At 40.7% G+C, this 23,483-nt stretch overlaps 4 protein-coding genes across 4 annotated transcripts; 2 read left to right on the forward strand and 2 right to left on the reverse strand.

Moving 5' to 3' along the window:
- Positions 1 to 1,115: 1,115 nt before the first annotated feature.
- Positions 1,116 to 7,982, forward strand: LOC134093029 (deoxynucleotidyltransferase terminal-interacting protein 1). The gene is made up of 13 exons (XM_062546285.1): positions 1,116 to 1,569; positions 2,079 to 2,149; positions 3,391 to 3,487; positions 4,773 to 4,871; positions 4,975 to 5,040; positions 5,325 to 5,381; positions 5,467 to 5,528; positions 5,732 to 5,777; positions 5,874 to 5,932; positions 6,234 to 6,294; positions 6,424 to 6,495; positions 6,729 to 6,784; positions 6,900 to 7,982. The coding sequence occupies exons 1-13, from the start codon at positions 1,492 to 1,494 to the stop codon at positions 7,006 to 7,008; spliced, it is 933 nt and encodes a 310-aa protein (XP_062402269.1). The 5' UTR covers positions 1,116 to 1,491; the 3' UTR covers positions 7,009 to 7,982.
- A 215-nt stretch (positions 7,983 to 8,197) lies between these two features.
- Positions 8,198 to 10,330, forward strand: ube2c (ubiquitin-conjugating enzyme E2C). Its single transcript, XM_062545038.1, has 7 exons — positions 8,198 to 8,346; positions 9,029 to 9,137; positions 9,279 to 9,306; positions 9,415 to 9,501; positions 9,663 to 9,867; positions 9,967 to 10,026; positions 10,131 to 10,330. Exons 2-7 carry the CDS (start codon positions 9,037 to 9,039, stop codon positions 10,166 to 10,168), a joined length of 519 nt encoding a protein of 172 aa, XP_062401022.1. The 5' UTR covers positions 8,198 to 8,346; positions 9,029 to 9,036; the 3' UTR covers positions 10,169 to 10,330.
- A 1,167-nt stretch (positions 10,331 to 11,497) lies between these two features.
- On the reverse strand, positions 11,498 to 12,556 carry zgc:109913 (regulator of G-protein signaling 9-binding protein). The gene is made up of 2 exons (XM_062544965.1): positions 12,355 to 12,556; positions 11,498 to 12,021 (listed from the first exon to the last, which is right to left on the reverse strand). Exons 1-2 carry the CDS (start codon positions 12,554 to 12,556, stop codon positions 11,498 to 11,500), a joined length of 726 nt encoding a protein of 241 aa, XP_062400949.1.
- Positions 12,557 to 14,951: 2,395 nt separating this feature from the next.
- LOC134093030 (E3 ubiquitin-protein ligase RNF182) lies at positions 14,952 to 23,263 on the reverse strand. Its single transcript, XM_062546286.1, has 3 exons — positions 23,058 to 23,263; positions 18,584 to 18,701; positions 14,952 to 17,921 (listed from the first exon to the last, which is right to left on the reverse strand). The coding sequence occupies exons 2-3, from the start codon at positions 18,588 to 18,590 to the stop codon at positions 17,140 to 17,142; spliced, it is 789 nt and encodes a 262-aa protein (XP_062402270.1). The 5' UTR covers positions 18,591 to 18,701; positions 23,058 to 23,263; the 3' UTR covers positions 14,952 to 17,139.
- Between the last annotated feature and the right edge of the window lie 220 nt (positions 23,264 to 23,483).

The following is a 23,483-nucleotide window of genomic DNA, read 5'->3' on the forward strand; positions in this document are numbered from 1 at the left end:
TGGTATGAAGTATGTGTTATATTTCTCTATGCCACACAGTTGTATTGAGCTCTTTTGAAAATTTAAATGTATTTTTGTCTTGTCTCCATGCTTTTTTATTTGCTTTAATTTTTTCATTTGTTTCTTTTTTAAAACAAAAAATCTGTTTGTAAATTATACAGTTTATGAAACAGAAGACATTTTAATCTAAACCAAAGTGTTATTAAGAAGAATTTATCTTGTAAGTACACGTAGAATTATGTATGATTTGCATCAGTAATGCACAAGGTGTAACCAGCAAAATTACCCCTTGAGTTTATTTTTGTATTTCTTTTGTGTTCTATCAAAATTTATGTTTGGAATTTATTGTGCATGAACTGATATTTTCACAATCTAAAAATATTAAATGTATGTATTAAATTAGCTCATTGACTTTGTTCTACTTAGTCATTTTTATTAAGAATTTTATTTTCATACATTTTCCGATGTTCAATCTTTGAATTTACCTGATTTGTTTACCCTTAAGTTCATTCAGTGTGTAGATCTGTATACCAAGAATGTTTTTATTAATGTACTTCCTATGGGCAAATATAAGGTGAATGTAGATGATGCGTATTGGTGTTCCATTTGTTCTTTAAAAAAGTAATTTTATCGCATTTGTTTCGTAGACAAACAAAGTAGACGAACAATGTTTCAATGATTCTTCTGATCTGAAATCAAGACACATACCTCCACGTTCACTCCTAGTTAAATGTGCGTACCATGTAGGCTTATCCTCTGCTTAAATAAACTCATCTGCAATAATTGAGTTCTCAAGCCTGTCATGCAAAGCTATGCAAAACATTTTCTGTGTGTATCTTTGGTATACGTGAAAATGACCACATTCAAAGTAGCCTACGTCATTGAAAACCCCACAAATAAAATTCCTTCCCATTTCTCATATCTTTTTTTTTTTTTTTGATGATGATGATGAGCAAGACACTACAAAGATGGCCGCTTGGCCTGTCTGCATAAACACGTCATCTCGACACGCCCAACTCCTACGATTTCGATATGGTAAATACATATTCATACTCCGTAACACAAGGTGGCGATGTAAATATCACTAAATAATTTTAACAATCTGTAACATCACCACCCCCAACAAGTTGACAGTGTGATGCGGAGGCGGATTACATTTTGTGTTGCATTTTTGGGTCGGGAAAGAAGTCGTAGCATCGTCCAAACTACAGACAGAGAGGAAGTTGATATTTTACGGAAAAAAGTGCTGAAATTGTTAGCAGCTAGCTAAACCATCTGGGTTCAACGACTGCGTACGTTCAGGCAATCTTACCTGTTTAGCTGTAGATAACTTCACAGACGTTAGCCAACCTCGAGCTAACGTGAGGCGTCAAATCGATCGGGGTTTTAAGACCTACACTAACGATAACGTTAGTTCTTCCGTGAATTCAGAAAAAGTATATCTGTAACTTTGTCCAATTGTGTGGCTGCCAAGTAAATTGTAATTTGGATATGGGTGCTCATCGAAGTGAAGGTCGCAGCAGAGACTGGCTTCAGCAAGATGCCACGGAGCATCAGGTACAATCAATGGTAGGTGTCCATAAACAAGCTTGTCTAAAACTTTTGGTCGGTTTGCAATCAAAGAAAGCGGAAACATACAGAAAAGTATTGTAGAGGCTGTGGGTAATAATGGCAAGTAAAAGCTTGCAACCCAGTCGCGCTGTGATCTTCCTGTATCTCTCTTCTAGTTATGATGTTAACGTTTTCCTATCTGATAACGTGTAGGTTGTTGTTGCTTTGGAAAATGTAGTTTCCCAACTTCCTATATAAGGTGTTTTCAAACTATAAAATGATCATCATTTATACCTGTAGTATTGTCTGAATAAGATGATGGCCGTGGTTAGGGTACAGATGATGTAATGTCACTGACTGGAAATGATAGCCTGTCCCTGTGTACTCGTTTTTTTGTGTGCCGTAGCAACTAGCGAAGTCAACTGACATGCATGGCCATAGATATATAAAGCTTTATATATCTATGTGCATGCCTATGTAGCTTATGACTGATTTGTTTGTCTTTGTGACTTTTGTTTTTGTTTTAGAATCCATGGAACATAATGATAAAACACAGACAGGTTCACCGCAGAGGTCGGCGGTCGCAGATGACCGTCAGGTAAGTTTACAAATCTATTTGAACACCATTAGTAGAAGAATGTTAGGGTGGCCGTGTATCATTGAAGCCTTTCATAGCATTTGGCCATACAATATGGTTTAGGGTTGATTTCGTTATAGAGTGTCAAAAACCTTGCACATGAAAAAAGAAAGAAAGAAACAAGCCAATAACCTCTTCCTATATAACCTGATAGCTAACCCATAAGTCCAGCCCAGTAAATCTTCCTGAAGATGTCATACATGGTGTATCATCATCACATCCCATTATTCACATGCTTCAGCACCTTGTAAACATTCATCTTAATTATGTTACTGTCCTTTAGTACATCCTAGTCTCTCTAAAAATATGAAGGAAAATAAGGAATACAACAACGGAGGAATCAAGGAACATGGATATACATGTCACATCAACATTTAAGGTTACAGTCATACGCATAGTGTTTGATGCTTTTTCAAACATATGAAGATCTTTTCCTGAGCTGACTTTTGATAGATGTGAGAAAAGGAGAGGGGGATTTTCACTTTGGGCCGCTACGTTGTACAGAAAACGTTTCTGTGTTGGATCCTTCTTTGCTTTCTCACCTATCAGTCCTCTCTCTTCAAATCTAGTTCCTTATCTCCTTTGGCAGCAATTAGACAAACAAGACATCCTCCTTGAACGATTTGGTGGGAACAAACCGGAAGAGAGAGGACGCGTGCAGGTGTCTCATGTCCAGCAATTGTTAGAGATGTAACATCATCAAGGATGTTACATTTTTCTAATTGCTGGCATCAGAGTCAAGAAACGAGGAGACCGATGAACCAATGAGTGAGGAAGCACAGGAGTGTCCTATGAGAACATGCACACATCTTTTGAGAGATGGGTCTGATGTGTGTGCTTAGCAGGGTGGGACATGTTTGTTTGGAGCCTTTTGGCAAAGGTAGCAGAATGTGTGAGGTTCTGTATATCCCAAAGCGAACGCTTCCTTCCCCTTTCTTCAGACATTGCTGCCTATATCAGGGCAACTCATCTAGACGTCAGTTGCAAAATCAATAACTGTGTTTCTCCCAGGGGTAGAATTTAGACTTTTCAAATAGCATTCATACACAGTTAAGCTAAAGGTTCCTTTGGCTGTCTATTATTGAAATATCAGTTCACAGAAGAGAACACCTTTAACCAATTAGATTAGAACATCTGTTCTATGCTGTAGGAAAACAATGCACTGAAATGAAAATAATTGTTGTGCTGTTCCATCCCTGTAGTTACACCGATCCAGTTATATCCATGGATCTCCTTAGAACTGTTCTGCAACCTAGCTTCAACGAGGACATTTTGGCCGTTTTCAGGAAATATATGAAGGTCAGTGGATGTTTAAACAACCTTAATTTCAGACACAGGTACATTGTGTGTTACATTCATTGTGCTGTAGGGAGGAGATTTCCCACACTGGCCGGTCAAGCCTATTTCACATTACACAGCATGTCATGAAATTCAACATCAATGCACAAATGGCAAAAGCACCACATGTTGCATTCACGGCCTGGAAAGGCACTACTTTATGGTACAACTTGCTTTCATCAGTATTTAATTGAAAAAGGCCTTTGACACTTCCAAAATATTTAACTGTGGTATCTGTTATGTTGCCCAACCCATTTTGAGTGTGAAGGGGTCTCGGATGCCAAACAGGGACATCAACCTGGACCACCATAGAAACACAGCAACAAGATTTCACATGTCTCTGAACATCGTCCTCAGAAACGGCAAACTAAGAACACCTATCTCCACTGGTGTTGTGTGTGCTTCCTTGCCCTCTTTCCTTGCAGTTCTGCATACTTTAGCCAGCTCTGGTCTCAGAGTAGTTACAGCAACAGCCTTTGTATTGGCAAGAATCTGCCAATGGTCCACATATCTCTACATGATTAGAATTCAGTGTATTGCAGTATTATGAGCAAGGTGATGTGCTGGATTAGGAAGACTATCATGGAGCATAAATAACTCAATGCCATATGCATAAATTAAGTATGAAATAGTAAGAATGGGATTTTTTTAATGCAATCAGTGCAACCTGTTTTTTGTGCAATCAGGGCATGAGTGGGATATGTGTTTGGAGAGAAAGAATGATAACAGATGGATAACTGCTGGTAAAGCACTGCTATCTGGAGGCTCAGGGTTTCAGCAACACAGTCAGCCACTCTCTGCCACAAATCTTTGCATGTAACTCATCAACTAAAAGTTATTAGTGTTTTAGATAATTGAAACTTACAAAACATAACATTGTGATATTCAACTGTATTGATATTTACTTACATTCCCGAAATACTATTCTATTAAATTTGGTGGGCAGTTTGAAACTTTCATACTAACTAATTAACTGATTTAATATTCTTCGACACAACGGTTCACCTGGATTCAGGTGGTATGGTAGCTCTTTGCTTTTCTCTGAACCAAGAAATATGGTAAAAGTTTCACACGAGAGAAAGCTAGCTGAAATGCACCAACGTGATCCAGGTTATTTGCTATTCACAATTTTGCCATTTTCTCTCACAACTATATGTCAAATACAGAGGATGATAAATGTTGTTTTGCTTGGTCATTGTGCATTGGTGTTTTTGGGTAACAAAATGAACTTTGTGTGTCTGTTCAGTTCTTTGAAAAGGGCGCTGTTAATGTAAAGGAAAACATTGGTGAAGAGGTCCAGACTGATCAGCTGATCAAGGAGGCTTGCAGAAATTGTCTTGAACATGTAAGAGTTGCACTTGTATTACCATTGATTTAGAAAAGGAATGATGCACTTGAATGTCGTGTGAACGGAAGTCATTATTTATGTTCTGACTGTCTCTATATAGGCAAAGCGTCTCTTTCCTGAAGGAGAGAAAACAGCCAATAGACCAGGTGTCGAGCCCCCTGTCAAGGTGATCTTTGCGAATGATGACTTGAGAATCTTGATGTTTTCAGAGCAGTCTGCTTTGAATTTTTTTATAGGCAATGCAATTGTTGCATAATTGTGTTTTACAATTCCTGGTAATTAGCTATTGCTATTAATTGATTGTTTGTGGCTATTGAAGATGGAGATCAAGATCCTAAATCAAAAGGGAACTCATTTCAAACTCTGGACTGGGTTTAATAATTGTATGCCAATAGGTCGCTGTTATTATCATTGATTAAAAACACTCAATTCATCTGCAATTTTATATAGAGAGCTAGACAGATGGAGGATGATTCTAGTCAGAGAGGAAGCCCTGTGCCAAAAAAGGTAAAATTATCTCATCATCCAGTTTTCTATACTCTATATACTGGTGCTTGTATTGGAGTCTTTATCTAATACGTTATGCTTGTAGCGGAAAGGGCGACCACCAGGACCTGCCATCCCCTATGACAGACCAGTCCAGTTCAGCACCCCGTGAGTGTGACCATCATGCCGGTTGCCCTGAAAAATCAATTGCAGTCACTGGCTTATTTTAACAGCAGACTAATGGGATATATGACCCATGCACTCATTGATACACTTATTACACTCATTGATGCACTTATTGTGGTTTTTAATTTGTTGTTATTTGTTGTTGTTTGTAATGTTATGTTATGTAATGTAATGTTTTGGTCAAGGGCAAAACCCAAGGCTTCTGAGGCTGTCAAGCGGGAAGGACCAAAGGTCACGTTTCACAGTCACTTTTCATTAATGATCAATGTCATAATAACTATATTTCTTACTGTCTCATTATAACATTTTCACCCCTAACATTTACAGTGGGATCCCTCCAGACTTGACGAGAAGAGCACATTTGTATTGGGGTCAAGGGCAAACAAGTAGGTTCAAATTGATATGTTTACACCACCTCCTGAATGTTATGGTCTCATCTTTGTGTGAATGAGACTGCTTAAAGGTGCAGGTAAACTCCACACAGGGTTCTGTTTTTGTTTGGAGGACAGGCTGCACCCACTTTGTTTGCAGTTTTCAGAGCCTGGGCTGCCTACAACCTTATATTGTATTCATGGGATGGGTAGCTAGCGGACTATTAGATGTTCGCTGAAGGCGACAAAAAAAAATGTGTATCCTTGAAATTGTGTGTGATCGCTAACTGCACATTAAACTGTTTTTTTTTTCCAGGGCTTTAGGAATGGGAGGCACAAGAGGAAGGATTTACATCAAACATGCAGACCTCTTTAAGGTACAAATGAATGAATGTCATCAAACATCACAAAATATAATCAGCCATTCAGTTATGACAAAGCTGATGCTTCAGTTATGTCCAAATCATTGCGATCTTATGACTGTACACACGCACATTTCTTTGCAGTATGCCGCTGATGCCCAAGATAAGCACTGGCTTGCAGAGAAGCAGCATATGAAGGCAACTGGTGGGAAAATGGTGAGACAGTCTTATGAGGTTATTGTGTGTGTGTGTGTGTGTGTGTGTGTGTGTGTGTGTGTGTGTGTGTGTGTGTGTGTGTGTGTGTGTGTGTGTGTGTGTGTGTGTGTGTGTGTGTGTGTGTGTGTGTGTGTGTGTGTGTGTGTGTGTGTGTGTGTGTGTGTGTAGATTTTTTGCACTGAAGTGCAAATTGTAAACTTCTTATTACTTTCTTTCTTGTTTTATTTTTGAAGGCCTACCTACTTATTGAAGAGGATGTTCAAGATCTTGCCATCAGTGATGACTATAAGTATGCAAAGTTTAACACGGCTAATAATTGTTTTTTTAAACACGTTTTGTTTGGAATTGATCAAGAGATATTTAACTATCGGTTGTGCTTATTAATGTTGTCTGTCAATCCTTAGAGATTGTCCTGACCTAAAGATGGATGAGTTGAAGCCATTTGCGGTGCCAATATGGATGATTGAAAAGATGCAGAAAGCAATGGACTCCCAGAGGTCAGAGAAGGACTAATATCGAGGACGTTTGAAGGTCACAAAGTCAAAAGAAAATGCTTGACCACTAGTTTTCACATTTATCCTAATCATAGCTGTACATTTTCCCAAAACAGGGGAAACATTTCACAGCCTTAATCTCCAAGGCTCTCTTTTTCAGTCTGCGTACTGACTGATGCCTCGAGACTTTTTTAGAACAATAAATGTGTGCGGTATTTGTTTTCCATTGGCCCTGTTGCTGTAATTATTGCTATGGTGTAGTTTCACACACAGATTTTGACACGGAATATTGACACATTTTCATGTGTGCTTTATTAGGAAACACACAGAAAGGCACCTTTTTCATAATAAACATTAGATCACAGTTCCTCAGGTACCATGTTGCATTATGGTTTGTGTTTAAGAAAAAAAAAAGAACTTTAATTGATTTGAAGCGAATCAGGCAGCCACTTGTGAACTTCTTAAAGTCCTGTAAATGAAGAGTGTGTGAGTGTGCTTGTGTGTTATTTTGCTTGGCAGTGCTTTATACATCCTGTGTACATTATTTGTTTTTTACAAACATCAGGTGTCACCTGGTGTATCACCTTACTGTGTTTCTGAGTTTAACATTGAATATGTCAAGGAAAATGTTTTTTTAGAACTGTATTTTGCTCACACAGGTGCATATGTTAATTCATTCTGTAAGTTATTTTGTTTGTTTGTGTCACTCATGAATGAAAAGGGAATTTTATACTTGCATTTGTCCCTAGCTAATGCCTAAATGTCTGTAACTGATGTTATGAAATGACTGGAAACAGTTTTTTTCTCTCTCTCACACAATGTTTCAGTAGTGTAGTCTGGTTTGTGTTTTGGAATATAATGGGAGACTTGCTTCATAGTTTTATGAATATCTTTACACATGCAAATTGTAAAAAGAAGAAAAAAAGAACAAAGAAATGTGAACGATTTTATCTCACTGTTTTGCAATACTATTAAATATTTTGTTTTATATTAGCTTCCGTCATTTTGTTTTTATTATCTTGGATGGAATGTCTTCTTTTTTTTGTGAATGCTGGTTCAACTTCCTGAATTTGATAGTGACGTTTCCAGGTGACGTATAAACTAACGGTTAAGGACACGCCCAACTTTAGCAAGTCATCCAATTAAATCAAAGTTTCGCTGGATGCGCATCTTTCAATGGTTGTCAAGAGCCTTCAGTGTTTTCCAATCATGATCCACGATTGGCTGCAAGAGTAGTTAAGGCTTGGAAGCTGTGTAAAGGAAAAGAATTTAAACAGAGGGGGCGGGATATAATTTGAAATTTTCACCGCATGAAAAACTCATTTCAACATTAAAGGCCAGAAGGTAGCAACACTAGGTAAGGGTCGTGTGAACGTAATGTTTGTTTTTCTGTTCTTACTGAATATGTGATTGAATTGACTAGCATTGCTATAATTGCTGTACAGATGTGACTTAAACCTAGCTGTTGTTAATTTACAACTTCTCGGTAGAATGCCACAGCAAGCCCACATTTGCAAACACTCAGACCGTTTCTGCGTAACGTTACAGTCAAACGTTGCTTAGTCATCTGTTTTAACGCCGATGTCATTGTTTATGAGGTTCATTATATCGATAATAGATGTCCAGACACAGTTGTACAACTGTAAATAGGTTTAAACGGTAACGTGAGTTTGATACAAGCGCTAGCAATTCTTTAGCTGAGCGTATTTAGTTAACCTAGCTAACGGTAACGCTAGCTGGGTTATGTCTGATAGCATAGCATTTCTAGATAGCTGTCAGAGTGGCTGAATCATGTTGATTTCTTTTTCATCTAAGTTGTTGATCAATTATATGCTGTCCTAACTGTCTGTGTGTCCTTTGGTGCCAGCAGCAGAACGTGTTATCGAGCATACGTGGTTGTAAAGCACCCAATGATTTATCTCCTTTGTCCTGTCATTTCAGTTATTGTCAATATGTCTAAATCTCTAGACTCTTTGAATCACAGATGTGATTCAATCGACAATGCTATAACGAATACGTTTCAACTATTATCACTATAGATCAAACAATGGCTTCTCAGAACAGGGATCCAGCCGCAGCCTCGTCCGCAGCAGCATTGAAAGGCAACGAAACGAGCGGAAATGCACTCAAAGGCTCTGTTTCGAAAAGGTAATGTCGAGGTATAATCCTTGTTCTAGGAGTAGTTCTTTGGCTCGAACTAATAGGTGGCTGTTTAGTCCGTGGTATTTGTGCTTATCAATGTGAAAGCTATGAGCTAAGTATAGATTCTTGTTTCCCTTCCACCTGTAGGCTTCAGCAGGAGTTGATGACATTAATGGTGAGTTCAGAGAGAGACCCCATCAGCTTGGTGACTTCTGGAAATTATTACCAGAATCTTGTCCCATTTCATGTACCAATGTTTTAACTTTAATCCCTTTGTCTGTAGATGTCTGGCGATAAGGGGATCTCTGCTTTTCCAGAGAGTGACAACCTTTTTAAATGGATCGGTACAATAGATGGCGCACAGGGAACAGTGAGTTTAAACATCATTTCCCCAGTACTGTTAACAGTGCATGTAACATCAGGTTTTGGTCCTGAGTTGTAACGGTCATAGCTCTTACCTAAATATTGTATGTACTGCTTGAAGCTAAGATAATTTTATAACCAGTTTCCATTATTATATCCTACAAACAGGTTTATGAAGGTCTGAGATACAAGTTGTCACTCGAATTCCCCAGTGGTTATCCGTACAAGGCACCCACTGTAAAATTCATCACCTCGTGTTTCCACCCAAACGTTGATGAAAATGGTTTTATCTGCTTGGACATCCTGAAGGAGAAATGGTCGGCCTTGTATGATGTTCGGTCCATACTGCTATCGATTCAGAGTTTGCTCGGAGGTTAGTTGTGCATGCATGTGAATGAGTCAGATAGATCTGTGGCATCGTCCTCCCTACATCTCTAAAATATGTGTTGCTTTTTCCTCCCTACATCTCTAGAACCAAACAATGATAGTCCAATGAATGCCGTAGCAGCTGGCCTTTGGGCGGACCAGGCAGGTGAGTTTAGGGGAAGTGTGTTGTATTGGAATTTGTACTGTTATATGAAAATAATTTTGTCTATATTTACAGAATGCTCCCTCTCTCTCTCGTACTCTCTTTAGCATTCAAGGCCCATTTACATTCAAACTACAAGAATTAACGAAAATCATCTGGTTTCCTCATTTTCCTGTATTATACTTTGTCGTGTTTGTTTCTTTCTTTCTCTCTTGTCTTGTCTTCTAATTATGTAAAGGAATTGTTGGGTGTTTGCTCTGTACTATACTTTTATGTTATTAAACTGTGAATAAAATTATTGGCTACATTTGGTTGCTTTTGTCAACTTATGTGGACTGATCAGTAATTTATAAGAGGTGGCTGACCAACACTACTTAAGGATGTTTGTTTAAAACCTTTCATGTATATAAAAGTGTTTTCAAAATGTATACCACCCTTCATGAAGTTTAAGTATGCATTCATCTTTTGTCAAAACATTGCCATATTATTTCATTCATATCATTCTGTTTTCTGTAATGTATATTCACTTTCTTTATTAAACGTTCTGGAACAAGTACTAAGATTACTATTTGCTGTACATTTATTTATTGATTGTCTTTATTAAGTAGGGTTCAGACCAAAGCGTCCCGACGAGACGAGCTGCGACATTCTAAAACCTTGCGACTGCGACTCAACGTGTTTTAATGCTCTGCGGCGGCTTGCGACTGCTTGCAACTACGTGCAACTTGTAATTCACACCGCTGCAACTCAGTCTCGTCGCATCGGGAATCTTTGGTGTGAATTGGGCTTTAGACTTCAACCAGAAAATGGAGGGGGGGGGGAGCAAAAGAAGTTCTAGTCTTTTGCATCCATTTGCTTATTTTTGCAGTGTTATAATGACCAGTCTTGCAAGTGGGAAGTTGAAGCTGGCTAGTACTGGTACTAGTTTTAGCTCTGACATATTGGTGTCAGAGGTGGGAAGGAGATAACGACACTTTCAAAGAACTCATTGAAAGGCCACAGCTGGAAGAGTTCATTGCTCATTTAAAGTGGAAGAAGCGTGGCAAAAGGTCTCTTCAAAGAACCTTGATTAGGCAAGCTGACCCTGTATTACAATGAAGAGGGCCCCTGAAGATGTACAGTACAGTAGTCAGTCATAGCCTGAGCCATGTCCAAGGCAGCAGCTGATCTCAAGACCCCAATCATAGCTGTGGCAGGCCAGGCATTACCATCAGTGGCCTGTGAGGGGAAACGTCAGCTCCATCAAGAGCTTCACCCTTGGGGGATAACATTGCTAAAACAACATATCTAACCTGGTACTTCGAGACTGAAATTGGACTGGTATCGGAACAAAAACTGCATTTTGTGTGTATTTCAGTGGTCTACTCTGTGCATATTTCCTGTGTTTTCTGGTCACATTTTAATTTTGAAAGTCAGAAATAGACAATATTTGTTAACACACACAACACGCACATTCATCTATTTCAAGGCCAGGTTAACTGAGTAAACAGAGTAGGCAGCTCAACCTGCAGCTTGAATGGTGGCAGCAGCCTGTAGTGCTGTCTTGTGATACCACCTCTACCTGCATCAAGTCCTCTAGCGTTTCATCATTGTCTTGCTCTTCCTTATCAAGCTCCACCCAGGCCTCTTGTGTGGCCTCCACCGTCCACACAGGCACGTTGACCCTCTGCAGCATCTCCTGCAGCAGAGTCTCCATCCTTGAGATTTGTGTCTGCAGGTCGGGGCATGGTTCATCCTCCACACACACCCAGGGTGTCTGGACCGTAGCGGCGCGAGCAGCGACCTCTGACCCCCCAGAGTAGCCCGTCTTTACCAGGGCGCAGCGGTCGCGCCGCTGGGTAAGTGGGAACAGCTCTTGCAAGATGCTGGTTTTGCGGAGGTCCTTCTGAAAGGTCTCCAGGCCAGACAGGAACAACACCCAAAGGCGCTCCACCAGCTCTTTGTCCTCCTGGGCCTGCTCTGTTTCTGTCAGCAGTGCTAGGAGTCTTCTATGCAACCCTGTGGTATAGAGGTGAAGAAGCTTTTGATATATGAACAACATAAGGGGGAAGTAGGCAATATCATCCGTTTTCTCCTGGCTTTGTTGGTCATAAGGTTAAACATGACATTACACAAAGGTTGAAAGAACTTGCCATACATTTGGCTCTATATAGTATAGGAAAGTGATGGCTATTTTCTTGCCATTCCTAGTATAAGTTTATAATTGTGAAGGATTCCTTTTTTTAGGTTGTCTTGTCTAGAACACCAGACTGCTTCTGGTGCAGAATAGCACACTGACTGTCCTCTTGCATATAGACTCCGAGCATGTTTTGAGATGCCAGATACAGTTACCCGTGTAGATCCGGTGAGCCATCGCTCTGATTTCTGCCAGTTCTTCCCTGAGGCCACTGCCATCCATGTTGCTCCCCAGGGAAGAGGCCATTTGCTGGAAGCAGGCAATCACTTTGCTCAGGGCTGCCAGCGCCTGCTCACACTCATTCACCTGCCGCCGCCTGGCTTGCAGCTCTCCCACTGACCGTCGCCAGCGATTCATTTGATATCCAGGTAGACTTTCAACATTCAAATGATCTGTCAACATGCAATCAGCAATGGCTCAGAGCCTGAATATCAATTCATGTGTATTCATATGTGATATCATATCAGGGTACACTAGCACTCAAATGACCTGACAAAATGCATCAGCGATGGCTCAGAGCCTGAATATCAGTTCATACTGTATGTAGTATTTCTGAAACCTAATAGCCCCTACTGAACCCTAACAAATGTATAATTTATCTTATCAACCTTGTAAGGATCTTTCCATCACTAAGCAGGCCTACAGGTAGACTTTCCCAAATGCAGAGTATGTTAAAAAAAAAGATTTTGGATTCCATTTGTTGAGGTAGGCCTAACTTTACATGGATATTGATCAACCGATATGTGTTTGTCCTTCATGTGTCATGTGATGTTGCTATGTGTATTACCTGAGAGCCTGTTAATCTCTACATCATCTCTATTATATCCCCAGTATAAATGGACATAGAAATATCCGAAATGGTTTTGAATAAATATAATCACATACCTCGGCTTATGCTGGTGTGTCTAATATCTTGTGGCGTCTCGACTCTCCCTGGCTGATACTACATGGACAACCTCTGAAGCTCCACACTCTGAACACTTTGTCACTGCTATCCACACACCCTCGGATATTCCCTTCTGATGTATGGGTAGGAGTCACTCCTTTGGGAGCTAAGTTTCAATTAGGCCAGTCAAGACAGCTGATGCCTCTGAGCCTCTGAGCATGTCACTAACAGGAGAGGAGCACACTCCTCCCAGTGTTCCATAAAGGCCTGAAATATCCACAGCTTTTTCTCAGAGACGCAGAAGCTTGAATCACTAATAGTGCTCCCTAGGAATATTCCGATTTAACTGGGTGTTATGTTGTTCGGCCGTTCATGAGAGATAAATGGTCCCCTGGGATCACTGTATGGAGAGATCCTTCATTGAACACTTGTGCGCTGGCTTGTTTGAGAGCTGTGTGTCACTTCGGGGTATCCATGATGCAACAGGTGTGTTCCATGTGTGTAGCGTCACCAGCGCAACCACTCTAGCCTAATGAACACAGCAAACATCAGCACTCACACTGGCTGCAGATGTGGGCCTACGACCCAAGTCTCTGGGATCCTCATTGCTGTTTTAAGTGTGAATGTGGCACATTTATATCTAAATATGCAAATATGCCTTGCAAGGTTGTGAGAGGTTGAGAATCGTTTGTCACATTACAACCTTGTAAAAAAGTTAAATCAATGTCTGGCTCATCAGTTAATACACTTTAAGTTTGTCCATAGGGCTTACATAACACAGAGCATATTCAACGAAACTCAAATGACACATTTTGTTATAAGGCTCTATTAGGGCATATGTTTTGGGAATGCCTGCCCAATTTAAGGTTTTGGAAATATGTGTCTATAATTTTTGTATGGTTGATATCAACATTTTTGATGATTGATATCCCTTTATGTCCAGGTGTACTTCTGGATGACTCTGACATTATGCCTTAAAGGGACGGCATTGACTGCCTCAAAAAATATCATTTTGAAAGGTTGGTTTGGACCAAATATTCATTTGTCTATTTTTCTACCTTTAACAACACAACTTAGGTCTATTGGAAAACAACACAAAATTGTGTTGTCCTTACCTAAAACATCAATGTGTTATTTCCAACACATCCTTTTTGATCTGGATCTTCCAAACATTTATAAATCAACAGAAAGATCTTGAAGTTAATCCGGCCACAGCCACTGAAGTGAGGTTAGGTGTCTACGCTCATGGGCATATTGTGGACCAAAGGCTCTTGACAGGGTCTGGACTCAAAAAGCAATGAATCTAAGCAGCACTCTGTTAGTATTTCAGTTTTAGGGGGTCAAATACAGAGTTAAGACTTAGAACTAAAAGGTACAGGAGATTTATAGCAGTTTTTAGAAAATAACTTTTATATACTGTATAATATATTAACCAGCTGTCTCACAAGACACTTAATTACAGTTTGTCTCTTTTCCTTATTTACCTTCTTGTCTAGCCACATGACGAGACATGTCATATAATCACAGTTCAGATTTTTTGGAGTTGAATAAAGAAGTGAGGCTAATTCCTCAGTACTACAGTCAGGGGTGGGCAATGAGTCTCCGTAGCATGTTGGAAAATAGCGGAGAATTGGGTAGAGGACTGCTTAAATGTGTCAATGATAAATTTAAGCACACCGTTTAGCATGGCAAGGGAGGTCAATCTAAAAGCAGGCATATGAAAACAGCACACATCACCCTACCGTCCGGGACCACATGATAATAGAAAATCTAATGTTTGTCCATGCTTATGTCTAAGACCCACTACAGATACAAGATTAAAAAAGTCAATACACTTTAAACATCTTAAAACCATCAGCTTAGTCAGACAGCAAGCATATTAAACTCTCCTACAATTAAAACCCTGTCATATTTTGGCATAATTCCATCTAAAAAATCAGAAAAGTCAGTAATGAAGTATGTTATATTTTAGTGGTTGGCAGATCACAGCAAACAACAATGGGTGAGCTCGATCAAACACAAACATTCAGTTCAAAACTGGAATTGAACATTGATGACAAGTACATACAATTCAAACTTTTCGTGAAAATAGTTTACACTCCTTCTCCTCACCCAGTTGTCCTTGGGGAGTTGAAGTAGCCTAAGTGCAACGTGGTGGCAAGAGTTAAGAGAACAAGATTAAACAACATTCAGCCAAGTCGCCATAATACACAACATATCAAGTTTATGTGAGATGAACGAATCATTCAGAATGAATGTTATTTCTCTAGAGCATTTATCACGGCCTCTTTGATTGGAGCCGAGCCTGTTCTGTCACCTCTTGAACCTTCCAGTGTAGTCTTTTGGTGGAAGAGATTCACTTCCCTGCAGGACGGAGGAGTGTCAAAAGCAGAGCCACACTGCATTGTCAGCTGTTGTGATGGACAAGCATCATGCATAGAAGACCATGGTGTGTATGCGCCATTGTCTTTAGCCAAGTGGATATCGAAGGTGAGGCCACAGTTGAAAGCAGACTGTTAGTCTCACTGTGCTGTCAGCTGTTGTGATGGACAGACACCATGGATAGCAGACCTCGGGGTGGATGTGGCATTCTCTGTAGTCCAAGGCATGTCAACATTGCAGCCGGACCCTCGGTAGACATACCCTCTCTGGCGTAATACCCCCACTGCCCAGCAGAGATGGACAACCTAATCACTGGGAGTAGCACTGGTGGAGGAGAGCTTCAGGCGTTTGAGGGGAGTGTAGTGAATGGCCCACACGGGCTAATCAGCAACACTCCCCGTCACACACTAAAGGCACAGTCACACACCTGCAACAGCAGAAAGTGTCCTCTCAGTGAAAAGGCTAAAAGCTGATAGTCAACCGACTAACCTGCTCAGCCAAAGTCCTCTGTGGGCATAGATAGACATCTGAGGGCAGCAAAAGAGACTGTAGAAGCAACATCTAAAGAGACAGGAGCAATGCAAGCCAGTTCGGAAAAGTTAGTATTGCAGTTATTCTGAAAAGTACTGAGTGACAGATGTTATTTGAAGGTGGTTCACGTTTTTTTGCTTCAATTTCTAAGCTGTGCGTAGTTTCGCAAGGACCGTTAACTGACTTGCAATATCTGTGGAACAACCTTGACACTTTCCTCCTCCCTGATCTCATTACCCAACATGGCACTTGTTTTGATTTAATAATGAATCACATGGATGGGATTTTCCATAAAAACAGATACCACCCTGAACACAGGTGCTCTCCGTGTCATCTTCAATCATGTTTATGAAACTAAACATATGAGACAGGGGTTTAATTTTCCAGAATGTTTTAGAGGCATTATGTTCAAATTAGATCTGTCTAACATTGAAATGGTGTTACGTGCCTAAGTTCACCAAAGGGATAACAGCAAATTTAACACACTGTTTTGATTCTTTATTGAATATCTAGTAACAGTTTAGGCGGTTTGAAGGTATTATTTGTCCATTCCATTTGCAATGACGAACACATTTTTAACACAACATTAAAAGTACAAGTACTTGGGCATAGACATGCCTTACAAAGGCAACTAGAAACTTCAAATGCATACAAGGTGATTATGCTTTAACACATCCTTATACTATGTATTTCCATAAAGTAATTTGACCAAAAGTAGACAGTAATTCTACCAAGGAAATATTTAATATACTACATTTAACTGCCAGTATAGGATGTGATAAGACCATGTTCTCTTCAACAACAGCTGGGCATTCACAGTTATAGCCCATTGTGGTGAGCTGTTACAAACACAAAAATGACAGCTGTCTGATACAGGTTGAGCTCTATATAAAACCATTAGTCATGGTTGTCCTTTCACAGGTTATCCCAACTGTCACAGTCCACTGTGAATAGCCCTGCATACAAAGTGGATTATGAAGAATTTTCTGTTCAGTGCTGGTATACTCTGGATTAACAGGAGAGGGGCATTGGGGAGAGGGGTACGGGGGCAGATATGCATCAGTGATTTGGCTTAGTCTTTACAGGTCTCGCTATGAGTCACTCCGACAGACACCGACTCCCCGACGAGTGACTCTTCACGTTATGTAGCGATGGCCTCCATGATTTCATGGCACAGGCACTGGCAGAAGCCGTAGAAGACACACAGGACCAGCGTGGAGGGCACGAGGCTGACCAGGATCACCCCGAGCGTGAGCTGCTGGATCATCAGCAGGTAGATGCCCAGCGGCAGCGAGCTGAAGTAGATCAGGCAGAGGAAGCCGATGAGGAAGCGGGGGATGGTGCGCGACGTCCACATGCGGCACTTCTGGATGGGCAGGTGGCAAGGCAAGGAGTCCAGGCTGGGCGGGCGGTACAGGCGCACCATGTTGAGCATACTCATGGTGTCCGACGACTGCGACTCGCCCGGCACCTCCATGATGGTGATGACCAGGCAGTCGGACGAGCTGTGCGACTGGTCCCCCCCGCCGCCGCAGCCGCCCCCGCTCAGACTGTTGGGGGTGAGGAGCACCTCCCCGGGAGTTACCGAGCCGCTTTTCCTGGCCTGGTCCTGGTAGGCGAGGATGGCCAGGATGTTGCTGTCGTCCTTCAGGAGCCAGATCTCCTCGTCCGGGACATGGGTCTCGTGGCGGCAGAACGGGCAGCTGATGATGCTCGGGGAGGACTCGCCAGTCTCTACGATTTTTTTTAGGCATTTGGCACAGACGCGGTGCGTGCAACTCAGCACCTTGGGCTTTCGAGTGCGGGTGTCGTAACGGTTGTAGCAGATCTTGCATTCAAGCTCCTCCAAGGTGTAGATGAGAGGCTGTGGGCTCTCCACCTCGAGATCCAGCTTTTGGCTCATCCTGAGACAATGGGCGGTGGCTGGGAGGATTTTGGGGAGGGGGGGAGGGTTAATGGTAATCTAATGGAACGTAGCCACCAGGCCACCAACAAATATGCCAATACCAAAAAAAGTCACACACGGTTTCCCTGGAAGTCAATCCCTGATGCACAATTAGTTTGGAGCAATTTCAAGTCTTGACACAATCTTTTTAAAAACAAACACAGCCTGCACAGTTTACATCAACAGTTTAAGAGGAGGAGACAGTCTTGACAAATTATGGCACTCAAAGACTTTTCTGACAAGGCCCTGATGTGTTGCCAGTGGTCAAAAATACCCTGAAATGAACATTGATATTCTGACTGATATACTGATATTCAGGAATATGCACAGTGAAGCATGCGTACAATGACTTGAAAATCTGTGTCCACCTTAAATTTACATTTATCAGGAAGACAGTGAATACCTAATCAGCATTCAGAAACATCTGAAACTGTAGCACAGGTAACGTTACTGTCAGCCTATGGTAGGTTGCCTTCTTACTAACACATTGGCCGGTAACCTGTTGCTTCTAATTCTCATTGTTTTGAGATCAGCAGCTGAGCCACTGATAAGGCTGTATCCAGATTTAGTCTTCATTGATGGCTGCATTTACTTGACATGAACTTGGTAAGTTTTACATGAAGTTAATAAGTTTGCTTACATCTCATGTTAAAATTAAACCTGTGTTCAATCTTAAAAAAGTCCAAGTCCAGTTCATATTCGGATGTCCGGGTGAGTTGTGATCCCAAGGCCTTCAGGATGAGTGGGATTAATCCTCTCTAAAAGAAAAAAAAAATACCACAGTAGAGGAATTTAGGATGACCACGGAAACATACAGCAATGCAATTATTATTAGAAATTCACTGAAAAACTAGAAAACATTGAAATCTATACTCCTTCCACTGAAATGACCTTTAGGAGAATATGATATTTCTCAGTTATTCATGTCGGTCTCATTGCTCGTAAAACGATAAGAACGGACATCACAAACTTGATCTGTCTGAGCCCTTTGAGTGCTAATCTCACAATTCCACATAAATCTGGAATACCTTTCCTGTTCTCCTTGGACCTCTGTCCTCTCCATCCATCACTGAAAAAGCCCCCCCCCCCCCCTTCAGGGACCAGCTGCCCGTAATGTCATACAAGGAAACTGCGGTCCTCCATGTAGGAAGTGAGTCGTTGAATTTATGGTTGTAAAGAGCGCACACACACACATGCCAGCCCAGCATCAAGAAGTCCTCCATCTAATTACTTGTTCTTGACAGAGGACGAGACAAGCAGTGTGCACCCATGCTGATAATAAAGCTGGAGGAGATACTGGACACAACAAAATGACACGGTTCTGTATATGTAATATTGCTCGGCTGCGGTGATACCATTCAATCTCAATGGACGTGTGTATCCCTATTCCCTATCTCTCTGATTCAGTCATGCTCCATTGAGAGGAATTAATCAAAGCACAATGTCACATAGCGGCAGACAGAAAAAGAAAAAAAACCAACTGATAGAAGTCGGGTGAGGGGTGACACGGGATTCACTACAAATGTTTCTTCTTCCTTTCTGTTTTAAGTATTATACAACACTTTCTTCTCCTCTCCTCCTCCGTTTTTCTTCCTGTGTCTCACTGAGCGCAGGTTGTTAGAATTTGAACTGAGTCTATAAATAGCAGGCTTGTGGGGCTGGATACACAGCAAGCTTTATATAACCAATCCTCACACACACACACACACACACACACACACACACAGACACACACACACAGAAAGTCAAACTCCTTCCCACAAGATGTGTTCAGACAATCTCAAGACAGTGATTAGGCATACAAGCTCTCACACAACATGCATATCCACAACCGTATATTCAGATAGGAGAGGGGAACACCACAGACCCGGTGACTCTGTGACCGTCACCTCACATGAGAGCCTGTCTCCAAGGGCCTTCAATGAGAGGGATGGAGATATATAAATAGGATGAGACAATTTGGTTGAGGGTATATGGTGGGCCATTCTTTGATGTTTAAGGACTGGACAAAGCGTGTGGAAAAGTCCAGTGTCTTTAATTCATTATCTATTAAAAATGCATTGCTTGGTGTCGTTCCAAGAGTATATAGCTTAAACCTACACGCATGACATGATTTCCGCATGGCATGACAACTGACTATCCACGGAACCACTACATATTTATGAAACTGCTTTTTAAATATCCACTGTACATTATCTAGATGAGGTCAGCATGACTCATAAGTAATTTGAAGGACAACATGGGAACATTATTCCTCAACAATGCATTCATCCACTTCAGCTTATTTTGCTTCCAAATCCCATGCTGATATCCAGTCATGTGCATCAGGTAGGCAGGAAGTACCATCATGCCAACTGACCAACTGGCCAAAACTGACCTCTTTCAATCCCAGCAGCCAAACAACAAGCCAAACCTTCATCTGTACTTTCTGTAACCACACATAGGGGAATGTAAATTAATGCTCTCACTAAAAAAGGCTGTTATTAATTATTAATTAATGCTATTATGGGGTTATTATGGGGTTTTACTGAGGCCTTTTCATGTAGTAGTGTGTGGAGAGAGAGAGCACCTGTAGCACCCAATCTAGCACAGCATCTCAGAGCCACTGAGGTGGAGGTACAGTTATGCCAGCTGGATGGCAGAAAAACAAGCAAACACCATCTGTGTCCCTGTCCTGTGGTAAGCAAAAATGACATCAGCCACCTCCTCGTGCGGAGGACTATTCTGAGGTGTGATTCTTTTAAAGAGGCAGGGCAACACATATGCAGTCGGACTATGATAAAAGACAAAAGATTAGCTGCCTTACTTGCAGAATGCAAGCCAGCTTGTACATTTCCTTTGCATTCATCTGAGCCTCATTAAAAACAACATTTTTGAAAGATTAAAGTAAATCAAGAGGATTTTTATTTTAGGATTCAAGAGCTGGTACAATCTTTTTGTTCACTCAAATAGACAAGTAGATTAAAAAAAAAAAGCAGAGAGATGACAGATTCTTGATTGTAGCATGCGGGCTACCTAATTCATTAAATATTGACAAACAGGCAAGAATTTGATTTGCAGTAGCCTACTGCCAGTATAACTTCATGTCACCACACATTTTCCTAATGGCTTAAAATATAAAGCCTACAGACAAGACAATTACCACCACAGTGCTGGGAATTAATTTCCCCACAGCATTCATTTCAGGCAGAAATACATGGTTCAAGATGACTTACCGAAACAATAACCTCTCTTGACACAATTACAATAATGTCTTGATTATAAGACTGGCCAATCCATTTTGGTCTAGGGCTGGAAGGCCATTGAGAGCAATTACTGAGGCTGTGTTAGGTGATCCATCATGTGAGGCACACATGAAATATCCAAAGACTCAGAATATGAAAGGAGTTCACCAAAGAAAGAGCAAAAATATTATGACAGACAGAATTCTGGGCCATTAATTTATTTTATCGTGCTTTTGACATTGGGATAGGGGCCGATTGAAGCCTGCTGTTTAAGAGGCTCGTTGCCCCACATTACAAAATAATCACTAATAACAAAAGGACTAATGAATGACTACACTGCATGCTTTAAAGGATTTTGTTGAGAGCTTTAATGTAATTGCACACTGGCTTTGCCTGTGTGAATCCATATAAAATCCTTATAAAAAAAATCAGGCTTAGTCTGTCTTACATGCCCGCCATTCATTCTGATATTTTCCTACATGGAGGGTTTTAAAAGGGTAAGTGTCATTGTCATATTCAAGTGTACAAAGAGCATCTTCACTCATAATAATGGATTATGTCAATCGATCTACACTGGGGGGAAGTCACTTCTTTCTCTAAGCTTTATTCTATAGGACAGGTTGACACTAATTCTATCTCAGAGTAAGTAATATACAAAGAGACATTTATACCGCACTTCTTCATCTACAAAATATAGGACTTGGATGAACTTTAGCCATTTTGTTTTTTAGCAAATCCATGCAATGTTGTTGTGGCTGGCTGGTGCTGTGGCTCGGAGAATAATAAGCTAAACTTTCCTGTCACTTAATTCCTTTACTTGTTTAAGAGAGAATAGCCTACAAGGCTGATTTTATCCATATTTCTATCCATATTTCATATATTTCTATTCTATCAAGTATCATATCATCATCTGACTATCATAATTAATTTGACAGTTACTATTTTTGGTTGCATTCTTTCCAATAGTTGCACAATTTGTGTCAGGTCTAACTGTTAAGTGTAGGCTATCATATAAATCTTACAATCAAATGAAGATAATCCTTTATCAGTGTACAAATGTTTCAGAACACATTGGCTTCCAGTAGGCCTATGATTTCAGTTTAGACTGGATTTTGGAGCATACATTAGTTTCCATGTATGGCTATATTTTTAAATACCCTATAATAGGCCTGAAGGATTTCTTGGTGGTTAAAGCTGTTGAAAAAACATAAACATTTAGAAATAAATAAAAGCCATAAAGTTTAGAAGTGCCAAGAATGTTAGATTGAACGTAAACTACATTAGTCAAGGAACATTTTTACGCAGCCACAGGTTACTGCTACAATTAGCCTACACTGCAGTTGTTGTTGACAAAGATTTTATCTGGTCTCTGGGGGGTTGCGCGAATGCCATCAAAAATGGACTCCCCGGGTAGCCTAGCCTACATGTTGGGAAGCCTGTTGGTCGCACCTTTCATTCATCAATAACGTTACATGTCTCTATGCCCGTTATTTGGTCGCTCTGAAACAAACAAACATGTTATCAGACGTTGCGTTGGGGTGCATTACACATTAGAAAATAATTCAAATCAGTCAGCTAATTGTTCTAAAGAAAAACTGAGGGACAACATGGTAGAATAAAATTAAATTTTGTTAAAACGTCCACATAGCCTAGTCTAGACTAGGCTACACTTTGCGACGAGCTTTTTTTTTTTTTTTTTTTTTACAGTATGCTATAGCGTTAAGAAACCAGTCGATGGCGTTTTTACATTGCAAAAACGCCAGAATGACGACCATGACTTAATGATTATTTAATGTAATTAAATCTGAATTCACATTACCCTTTGACTGCAGCATACGGACCCAACATTCGATGCACGAGCCAATATTCGCCGCAGTTTTGTGCACTCACCCTTATTTCTCGTATGTAGGTCGACACTCTCCCTTATGCGTGTGCCTGTCTTGTGTGTTTAGTCAAGGTCCGAAGTAACTGCCCCTTATCACTCCATTATTTTTTATCCCGTTCTGTCGCTTGCTGTCGGTGAGTCACTGACGGTCTTGAGGTCCCATCTGCCCGAATGGAACTGCTATCCCTCCATCCCCCTCAATGCGGTAGTGCTGGAGCATCACAACCTGCACTGATTTCTCCTCTGGTTGCTGTGGCAACAGGACCTAGTGCATGCAGCCCCCAAGAAGACCTGACTGACAGTGAGTGTTTTCTTTGACCACATAAACTAATCCAAACACTTCCTAAAGTTTGGGAGATGGCAAAATGAGAATAAACCAAAAACGCTGCAACGTTTTTGCTGAAAAATATACAGGCTAAGCTGCATCTTGA

The sequence above is a fragment of the Sardina pilchardus genome, chromosome 9 (assembly GCF_963854185.1).
Source record: "Sardina pilchardus chromosome 9, fSarPil1.1, whole genome shotgun sequence".
Classification (NCBI taxonomy): Eukaryota; Metazoa; Chordata; class Actinopteri; order Clupeiformes; family Clupeidae; genus Sardina; species Sardina pilchardus.